Source organism: Heliangelus exortis, chromosome 8 (assembly GCF_036169615.1).
Source record: "Heliangelus exortis chromosome 8, bHelExo1.hap1, whole genome shotgun sequence".
Taxonomy (NCBI): Eukaryota; Metazoa; Chordata; class Aves; order Apodiformes; family Trochilidae; genus Heliangelus; species Heliangelus exortis.
In genome coordinates this window covers 19,194,908-19,205,322 of record NC_092429.1, presented here as the reverse complement: position 1 = coordinate 19,205,322, position 10,415 = coordinate 19,194,908, and the positions used below count along the sequence as shown (strand labels likewise).

Genomic DNA, 10,415 nt, shown 5'->3' with positions numbered 1-10,415 from the left:
TCAGTACCTGAGTGCATCCACATTCCTTTCTACTGCTGGTAGTGCTGCTTTTTTATTTCTTGAGTACAGCCTTACAATTATCCAAATATACTGCAGCATAAATCTGAGGCCTACAAATCTCTCATACTATATGAGTACAAAGACATTCAAAGCAAATGCTGGCAGCTAAATCCAAGCACAACACAGTTTTTCTGAGTCCTAAATTATAAACTTTCAATTACAGTTTCATCATTGCTGGCCTCACAGTTTGCATTTGACTGTCTTAGAAAATGCTGTGTGCAAGCTGAATGCCATTTAAAAAAAATCCATGTAACAAAATACTTAAAGTAAGTAATTATAGTGAAAGATTAACCTGGCAGAACCTATTTTTTTGTTTTCAGTATCTTTGTAAATAAGAACCACATATAAGGAGAGAGATATGGATGTGAACAATTACAGGATCATTAGATGAACTACAACACAAGTAAGAAATCGGTGCCTAACACACACCTGTTTTCATGTCCTAGTATTTCCCATTCTTTAGGAGATAAATAGATTCTTGTACCTTCGAATAAAACAGATAAAGATTCACAAACTTTTTAATGTTGAAATTTACTCATTAGCTTCAGTTATCACTTTAAAACATCAAAGTGTCAAAGATGTATTCCCTTCTCCTTCCCCTACATTGGAATACATTACCAAAACATTTTCTAAACATTTTAAAAAAACCCCAAACTGCGGGAGTGGAGACTTCAGCCACTAAAACACACAAACAAGAGTGTGTTTTACAGTCTGTGTGTGCTTTTTTTCACAGTCTGACACAGAGGACCAGAACTGAATCTCCCAGCCTTGTCCCGGCAGGAGTTTGAACAACGGAATGTGGCGAACTGGCGCCATCCTCTGCTACGAAGAGGAAAATGTTAATTTTTTCAGCTATGACAGTTGCATTCTGACCCAATCTATCTTCCCAGGCTTTCTATTGAGATATTTACCTCCAGCCAGCAGTGCTAGTCTCTAGCCTACCATCTAGTCAAGTAAGATCCTCTTTAACACGTTGCCCATGGTATTTAAAGCAATCACGTCCACAAAATTCATACCACCTTCCTTTAAAAACTCTACCACAAAACATCTCAGTAGTAGTTAACATACTAATGCTCTGCAATGACTGCTCTTGCTAAAGCAATATTATATCCTTATTTTTCCAATCTTCAGGGTGTTAAATCAGGCAGATATATGTTTGCATTTGGAACCATTTTTTGACAGCATATTATTAGAGTAGATAACACTCTCCAGGTTTAGACCGTATGTAGGTCTAACAGACAATAGGCATAAGATGATTACAAAGGAATTTAACATATAGCTCCTGAATGTACCCCACAAAAGAATTGATTGTTCATTCTGTAGAAACATTTCCCTTGAAATAAATAAATCTTTCAGCTTTACTAAATATTTGTGACTGTGATTCTAAACAAGCACTTAAAAAAAGAAATTCTACTATTATAATTTAACCTCAACTTAGAACATTTTATTTTGATATACCTACTTACAAATCTGTGAGTCTTAAATGACTGCAGATGTCTGTCTTCCCTTTGAACAGATTAAAAGATATCATCCCAGATTTCTCACTGCTTAGAACTCAGAAATATAGAACTCAATGTTTGTTAGAAAATTGAACATAAGGAGCTTACCTCTATTAGTACTTGAAGTTAGGGTCATCCAGCTTAAGATCCTTGCCAGACTGCAGCACAATTCTCTTCTTCTGTGATGAGCTTTCATTCTCATTTTAAAAAGGCACTATAGGAATGAACAGTTCCTCAGTCTGAAGTTGTACTGAGATACTGCTGTGGCACACACATGGGCACAGTGAAGTGAAATACTCCTGGCTTTCACAGATTACATAAGCTTATATCACTAGGTAAATAATTTTACTATTTGCCAAATGTAGTCAGTGATATAGTCAGAGCTTCATTCCTATAGTACTCTGAGTTTATTACCCAGGGTGAACAGCCACCTGTGAACAAAAGGTTGTTGATAGTACAGACATATTACAGAGAGATAAAGCATTCTAAAAGAAATGGATTCAAGGCATTATAATACAGTGAGACAAACACATCACAGTCAATAGGATTGTGCAAGCACCTACAGAAACTCAAAGTCTGCAACAGTGCTGATGGCTAGTAAGTGCCACCTGACTAACCAAGAAGAACACAGTTTCCTTTCTATATTGCTCGGGTTCATTTTTCTTTTCCCAACTGATAGCAACATTACTTGCTAATTCTGCTTTGGAATTTAAACAAGCGAGAAAAAATTATTACTAAAATGAATAACAGATAAGCTGCACCTTGTTCAGGATTGTACATGCTTCTCATGCTCTGAAATCAATATTCCCCATCCCAATCTAAATGGCCATTGCTCCACTTGGACACCTGTACTATTAAGCAAAACTAGGAAGCTTCTGCTTGAATTTATTGTGGTCTGTGAAACACTAAACACATGGATAAGTCTCACAGACTAATACTCAGGGCTGAGCTCTCTCTCCCTCATGCTGCTACATTAAAACAACAGGTACATAACCTCTGAATTTTGCACAAGAAAAGAAATACCATAGATTTTCCATACCAATGGAATATTGGTATGGAATATGGAAATTTCCATACCATAATTGGTATGGAAAAATACCAATTTTCCTTACTTACTGTTTTCACTTGTTTTCCTGACAAGTGAGGAGCTCACCTACAAGACCCACTTGCTACCCACTGTTGGTGTTGACAGCTTCTCAGACAGATTTAGGGGAGACTTCTCTAATTATTTGGCATGTAAAAGCCCCAGCAGGGTTCTGCTTTGCCAGTCCTCCCTCCTGAATTGCAAGCTGTGCTACCCTGTGACTGGATGGGAAGATACACAGGCTGTGCCAACATGGGATGCTCGCTCAGGAGGTAACCCAAATAACCTTTGAAGAGACAAGGAACTTACGGCTGTTCAGTAGCCACAGACACATTCACTGGCCAGTCTGAGCACAGGGTTAAGATTAATGTTCTCTCTACTAACCTGACCACCACCCGTATGCGCTCCCGTCGGAAGCCCGAGGCCCCCCCCCGCCCTCCGGCGCCTTTTCGCTCTCTCGGCCCGACTGAGGAAGAGGGCAGACAGCCAGGGCCCGGTCCCGCGGGAGGATGGCGGGCACACGCCGTCCTCACTTTTCCGAGGAAGCGTGCAGGCTCAAGCACACACACAACACTAAACCCCCCGCGTCCCGGCTTAGAAGCCGCGGTGCTGTCCCAGGGAAGGCTGCACGGCCGCCGCAGGGCGTCAGAGCCGCTCCCTTTGCTCCCTCGCCGGGGCCGCTGGCCGGCGGACGCTCAGAGGGCGCTGAGGCGATGGCGCTCGGGGCTCCCCTCTGAGCAGCTCCCGCCGCAGCCAGCAGCCACCTGGAATGCCCTTTCCCAGGTGATGAGATAAGCTGTCTCTCTAGGGTGACCCACAATAACACGGCAATAGGGGCAGATCTCACATTTCCTGACTAGAGATGCATTTCAAATCGCTAACTGCAGTTTCAAAAGGAGCTTTCAGCAGAAACCTGCCCGCCCCCATTTCAGCCGCTGGCTGAGCTGCTCGAGGTGCTGTTGAGGGCTCAGGAAGTCGCTCTGAAGTCACACGCTCCTCCCTTTGGTGGCAACTCAGCGACTGGATATTTCTACATTTCCTTAAAATTTTGTCAACAGGTTATTTAACTAAAAGCATTATACCACAGAGTAATATAAATTACCTTCTTCAAGGAAATGCATGAGAAGAGGATTAGAAAAATCTTAATTTTATGAAATATGCAATGAAATGGGGCACGTGCAAAGCTAGTTCTTTCTTTCACAGTCACCTTTGGTGGGAGACTGATTTTACAAAGCAGATTCAGAAAGTAAAATCCCTTCTACATAGTGGTAGAAAATTACCTAGTAACTGTGTATCAGCTGGGCAGCTGTTAATCAGTACACCTTCAGACAGTTCTCTTGGGGACTTCAATTCCATGTTAACTGATAGCAGAAAGGACACACAAAGCCCTCCTAGCCCAATCCCACTCAAACCCAGCTGAGACATCAGACATTCACACAGATTTAAGGATCTGTGTACAAGGCTCAAATCTATGTGGTTTTTTTTCTTAAATAATTGATAAGTGTTATCACATACTATTAATATTTTACTCAAGTTAATGATTTCTCCCATGTTAAACTGCCAACAACCAAACAAGCATCTGTAATGTTTGGCTTTTTTTTCCAAGCAACCACATGAAAAGGTTAACTGTGTGAATTAATGAATTTTATTTTGTGCATTTCAGAAATATATGAATGACATTTTCTAAAATCTGTCATTGGTGTGCTAGACAAACACATAAAACTCATCTTTCCATTTGACATTACAACATGCAGTGTGAGGATAATACATTATTTTACCTGAATTCTCAAGTTAATCCTTGAATAAAGCAAGAACTATTAACTGTATGAACACTGGTAACAGTCAATATTATTTCAATTAGGAGGAAATAAAAATCTGTTTCAATAACATAGATCAAGGAACATCAACTGGAACACAATGGATTCACAGTCTTACTAAGTTCTTTAGTTTATTTCTAAAACATTTTACTGACTAAAACTTCACACGACTAATATGGTTTTGAGTGTATAATATAAATAATACCATTGAATGAAAACACAGTTCAGGATCGGTCAACATAAGTCAGCTTTTTTTAGGGGATAATAACTTACATATAGCATTTATCTAGCTGAACACCAGCTCATGTAAGTGTTAGATTTAACATTAGGTTTTTTCCCTCTTCATTTTTAAATTGTCTGGCTTGACAAAGTTGAGTAGCTTTTTGATAAAAAAAAAAAACCAAAACCCATCAAAAAACAAAAACAGCAACCCCCAAAAACACATTAACCCCCCAACAGTTATAACCCTCCAATCTTACTTTTGTTGCTACTTAACAAAGTCAACCAATATGATGCATATTTTATTAAAACACTTGTCACTAAGACTATGTTCAGCTAATTAATGCCAAAGCAACATTATAAGTGGGCATAATTATAGGTTTGATAACGTGTCTTCTTGTATGCAGTGGTGATTTATCTTTAAATTAGAAAAAAAATAGCAGTGGCAATTATGCAGTCTCTGTCAGCAGTGCAGTTTGCAATACAGTGGAAAGTTGTCTAAAACAACATAGGAAGGTTTTGAGAAATAATATATTCTGGTTTTTTGTGGTGTTTTTTGTTTGGTTTTTTTCTGCAACACTGAAAGAGTGTTATTGACAATGTATTTAATTTTACACCTTGCAGAAATCTTTTTCAACAGTCATAACTCTTAAGCTGTACTTCCAATTTTAAAATGTTGTCATCAAGAATGAAAACTTTATTCTCCCATATTGTTCCTGCTTTCCAAACTATACGAGCTATAAAACAACTTGAAATAACAAATGAGAAATAATTATATAGGAAAACAGTAAAAAGTTATACAGTAGGACACAAACCCTGTTATCAATATCAAGAGTTCTGGAAGTCTAGTACAGTATGAAAAATACTTCATTTGCCTCTTGCACATTAAAAAAATAATGCATGGCTGACTGGCTGACATTTCAGTAATGTTTGTGATAAAGTAACATCTCTCATGCATTGTGTTGAGAAAATAAAAATTTCTGAACTCATGTACTGCAGCAGCTCAAAAGTTGAGGTACAATATAGACCTTCCCTAATGATATCCTTAAAGTACTGGACACTTCAGAAAGGGAGTTCAAATACTTACTAATCTTTCAAATAAATAATGTGAATATAGCTCCCTCTTACAATTAATTTATCTTCAGCTTATTAACTTGCCCTTAAATGTAACAATCTGTAACACATCTTCCTGAACAAGACAGTCCAATTGCACTGTACTTTAGACAGGGTACAGAAACTATAAAGTACAGATATAATAAAATCTTGACCTAAGTGTTATTAGTGCATTGTAATTAAATCCCATGTACATTTTTTCAGCATATGTTGTCTAACATTAAGAAACAAAAGATGAGTTCTGCTTTCTGGGAAGTGTTGTCAGACTTACTCTTTGCCTGTTTATTGCACTATGATAAAAAAAAAACAAAAAAACAACCAAACAAAAAAACCCCACATGAACAGAGGGTTGAGAATTACCGACTGCACCACTCTTCTGTCAACCACTCTTCAGTTTGGGAACACTGAAAAGAACTCAATATGAGCATGCAGACATCTAAATATTAAAGAACAGACATGTTTTGCACAACAGTTGCTGGATGCTGTTCCTGAGGAACACAAAGTGATAGCATGCTTACTTACTGGTGTAATTTCAAAAGGTCTAGAAACTTCCTATGCTCTGGTGGTATGCTAGTATCTCTTCCTGATGATATTAAATGTTTCCACCTGCTTCAATACAGCTAAGAATAAAGGCACATTGATTTCTATATCTTTGGCCTCCCTTAACATATAGGCTGTGCATTATATGCACATGTTCAAGTTCCTTATGAATTCATCATGGTGAAAAACATTTAGATGAAGAAATGGGTTTGCTGCATGACAAATACATTTAAAGGTGAATTAGCATAGGGTAATACCTCATTATTGCTTGAGTTAACACTCAAAGTAGTTTAATTTTTTTGAAAATTTTATATATTAAGTTCAAAGGTTGGCTTATTACAGTATTCATAACCCTTATTTTTATAGATGCTTAAAGGAGTGTTCAAGAGAACACAAATAAGAAAATCCTCATAATACAGTTCAGAGAGACAACATTCTGCCTTCATTAATGTATGATGCTGCAGCATAAAGCATACCAAATTCAGAATGTTATAGGTTAATCTATTCCCCTTTAGGCATGCATTTGCAAAATATCCACTTCTTCTTGAAGACACAAAGAAAAAAACAGTGTAAGAGCTGTGCTACGTGTTTTTAGAACAGGAAATAGCCACCTCACTTTTTTACACATTAAGGTTTTGATTTGAGAAGTCCAAACAACTACTTAAGTTTGTGCATATTATATTAAAATTTCTCCTTACTAAAAGTTTCCCGCATCAAGTGTGCACTGCAGTTTTACCTTATTGTCAAGGTCTGATTTTCAAAAAAACCCTCAAGGCACATACAGTTAAAGGGCACAGGAGCTGATGACATTTAGCATCTTTGAAAGTCAGGACACAGCTTAAGTGATTGTGCAGAACAGGACAATTCCCTTGCAGTATAAACCAAGTGTTCACTTATGCCCAATAATAAGACCATGGAAGTTTCATCCAATCAATTAAATTAAATTTTTACAAGTCATAAAGGATTTCAAGGATAACTCCAATAGACCAGGCCTGAGTTTCACAGCTAAAAGGGCAATACTGTCCATTTTCATTGGTCAGTTCAGGAAGCCCTTTCCAGGACGATCTGATAAAAGAAAAAACAAAGGAGTACAGCTGTTAGAGTAGACATGAAAATTAAGAGAACATTTTGTCTAAAAACTCCTTATAAGATTTTAGAAGATTTCAGGGGGAAACTCAAAACTGTGAGTAAATGTCTGTTGTCCTACAGGCACAGTATGTTTTTTAATAACTGATGTAACTTTTTTTCCCCCCCTGCAGTTGGGAATTGTAGGTTTTTGTGGGGGTACCTCTTTTTCAAAGTAGACTGCCTGATACTAATATTATCTGAACTTAGTTTACTGACATGTTGCTCCTATTTCTCATTCAGTTAGTTCTGCAATTGGAAGAAAATGAGTGATTTCTGAGATAATTGGATGGAATTCAAAATCTACTTAATAGGGGACTATGGTGCAAAAAAAAAAAAAAGTGATAATTGCTAGAAGATAACATAACTACAGTAGCATTTCTTTCCTCCATAGAAATAAAAATACCCCACAAACTAATATACTCATAAGTGGAGCCTATTGTTACATGAATGATTCTGTACATGAATGAAATACCAAAACAGAGTAAAGGTACACTACTTAAGTAATAAGACAATAAAACACAAACCAAGCCAAAACAGAAAAAGGGGAAAAATAGTGTGGGTTTGGTGGTTTGGCTTTTAAAAGGGAGAACTCAAAATGCAAAGGAACATTTAAGGGCCGTAAGCAAACTCCTCTGCCTCCTTAGAATATCAAGGTTAAGATTCTGAAACACTGCCATACTAATTTCTTATTTTATTACACAAAAAATTATGAAACTATTTTGTAACAGTTAATCTGCCGCAATTTTAATCTGTCACTATCAGCCCTTCAGCTATTTTGTTTGCAGGTTATGAAATACTTTTATTGTTAAACACCAACTCTAACATTTTTTCTGAAGTTCATTTTTTGTATGAAATTATATCCTAATTTTTACATAAGGTTTATTTCACTGGTGTTCACATGGATAAGTATGAGTAACTCTGCAATCTAGAAAAAGCAGTAGATCTCAGCTGTACTTGAAACCTTACTCAAGATCTGTGATAGCACATATAGCATTGAACTTTTTATGTAGAAAACAGGTGCTGTTGATGTTACAGAGCTGTACTTTCACATGCAGTTTGACGCTATATTGAATGAATATTTTAAATCTGTGTAAGTTGGTGTCTTACCTTTCAAGGTGAACATAGTGTCGAGAAAGAACATTCTTAATCATAATGACAGTTTTTGCATGTATCTCTGGACCCAACAACTTTGAGAAGTACAGTTTAGCACGAAGAAAATACCCAATTGGCCACAGCCACTCCTATGCAAAGAATGAAACAGGATTAGTGTAATAGTTGTCAGTTTGAAAAATTGACAGCATTTTTTCTAAAATTGAAAAACTGGTTCTTACCGGTCCTTGGTGATAATTAAAACCTTTGGCTACATTATAGTTGTCATTGTCAAGAGCATTATCATATACTCCACAGTAAACCATATCACTGCAAGAAAGAAAATAAATCATGCAAACAAAGCCTTAACAAAAATGATACAGAAAAATGCAGAGCAGAAATGAACAAACAATTTGTCATTGCATTTACATTAAATGATGGTTAAGTTAGGGAGGTCTCCACGCAGTTCTACATTTTACATGACGATGAAATTCCAAATGTAACTTAAACTAGCTGGAAAATTTTTCAAGTCTTGGAATTACTTGAATTAATGATTTTACTCTTCTGCTTTTACTCAATCTATAGTGCTGTACACTGTATCATAAAGAAGCATGCATCAAGATGATAATTCAACATATGATACCACCTTTGACTTGCTTACTGTGTGGCATCCAAAACCACCTAGTGATTGACTACATAAGTAACAATTGCATGGACTTTTAGAATAGTAAAATAATTGTCTGGAAGTATTTATATTTCCCATTAATATATAGTGATTTTAACAAAAGAAATGCTACCTTGCCATGTCAAATAATTCCTACTGTCATGTTTTGTAATTAACACTTATTAGCTTTGCTATACTTACTCCGGGTCCAAGGTTTTCATGCCTAATGGACCAAGCAGTTTTTCCTCTGCTATCTGCAGAGCTTTCCAGGCTCTCTCAGGAGTGAACAACTCAGGGGCCTAATAAAATAAAGATTTAATGATTAAACTCTGCACATGTACACACATAAGACCAAGTATACAAACGTAGAAGACAACAAAAAGCTAAAATTTTATATTACTGAATGAACTTCTGAAATCTGCAAGTCATAGTAGGCAAGAGGATAGAAACTATCCAGTGGGATTTTTAAATTTTAAATACACTAGGCAAGTATTATAACTGAAGCTCTTTACAAGCCAAATAAAGACAGCAAACCTCCCATGGTTTTTAGCTAATTTGAAGGGAAAAGTGGCCTGAACATCCAGACATTCTGAATATGGCAAACACTGCAAACTTATCCTAGCTATACACTGGACAGCAGTTTCATTTAGTTAAGTCCTGTCAAGTATGTACTCCAAGATGGACCAATATTAAAAGCATAGAAATATAACCTTTCAAAAAGCTACTCTAAGAAATGTATGTTCCTAATACAATGCCACCCAGAACCTTCCAACACAAGCTCAGTTGAATAGTAAAGAAAATTTTAAGTGCAAATGCTTTCCCTCACCCTCCTCACTTACCACAACCATTGCTATTGTAAAATTTGGCCTGAGTTGGTAATCACACCATGGGCTTGAAGCTCCATAGCTGTCCTTATAAATTCCACGTTTGTGAACAAGCTCTGGATGTTTCTCATTAGGATCTGCTGGGTTCTCAGAGACAAAGAATAGCCTTTCAAAGTGATCTTGAATTTTTCTGTTCCACTCATCGTATGTGACAGTCTCCTTCTTTCCTGCAAGAGATTACATAGAGGTTTTACTTTCAGAAAAAAGCCACAGTGGCAACATCTGAGGTATTCTTATGCCTATTTTTACTGTTTCACTTACTGAAGTTTTACTTCAGATACTCCTAACACAATAAAGACCATAGAAGCAATGAAAAAA

General features: G+C 36.8%; 1 protein-coding gene and 1 long non-coding RNA gene across 4 annotated transcripts in view; both read right to left on the bottom strand.

Annotated features, from left to right (window-relative positions):
* Positions 1–488: 488 nt before the first annotated feature.
* LOC139799200 (uncharacterized) lies at positions 489–3,407 on the bottom strand. The gene is made up of 3 exons (XR_011727142.1): positions 3,024–3,407; positions 1,668–1,756; positions 489–544 (listed from the first exon to the last, which is right to left on the bottom strand). It is a non-coding gene; the product is annotated as an uncharacterized lncRNA (long non-coding RNA).
* An 858-nt stretch (positions 3,408–4,265) lies between these two features.
* The window catches only part of AGL (amylo-alpha-1,6-glucosidase and 4-alpha-glucanotransferase), a 36,420-nt gene continuing 30,270 nt past the window's right edge, over positions 4,266–10,415 (bottom strand). For all 3 annotated transcript variants that reach the window (XM_071750828.1, XM_071750826.1, XM_071750827.1), the window contains exons 30-34: positions 10,053–10,264; positions 9,415–9,512; positions 8,792–8,879; positions 8,568–8,701; positions 4,266–7,397 (exon numbers count right to left, since the gene is read on the bottom strand). In XM_071750828.1, the coding sequence (XP_071606929.1) occupies positions 7,280–7,397; positions 8,568–8,701; positions 8,792–8,879; positions 9,415–9,512; positions 10,053–10,264 (650 nt within the window). In that variant the 3' untranslated portion in view covers positions 4,266–7,279. The remainder of the gene's footprint in view (positions 7,398–8,567; positions 8,702–8,791; positions 8,880–9,414; positions 9,513–10,052; positions 10,265–10,415) is intronic.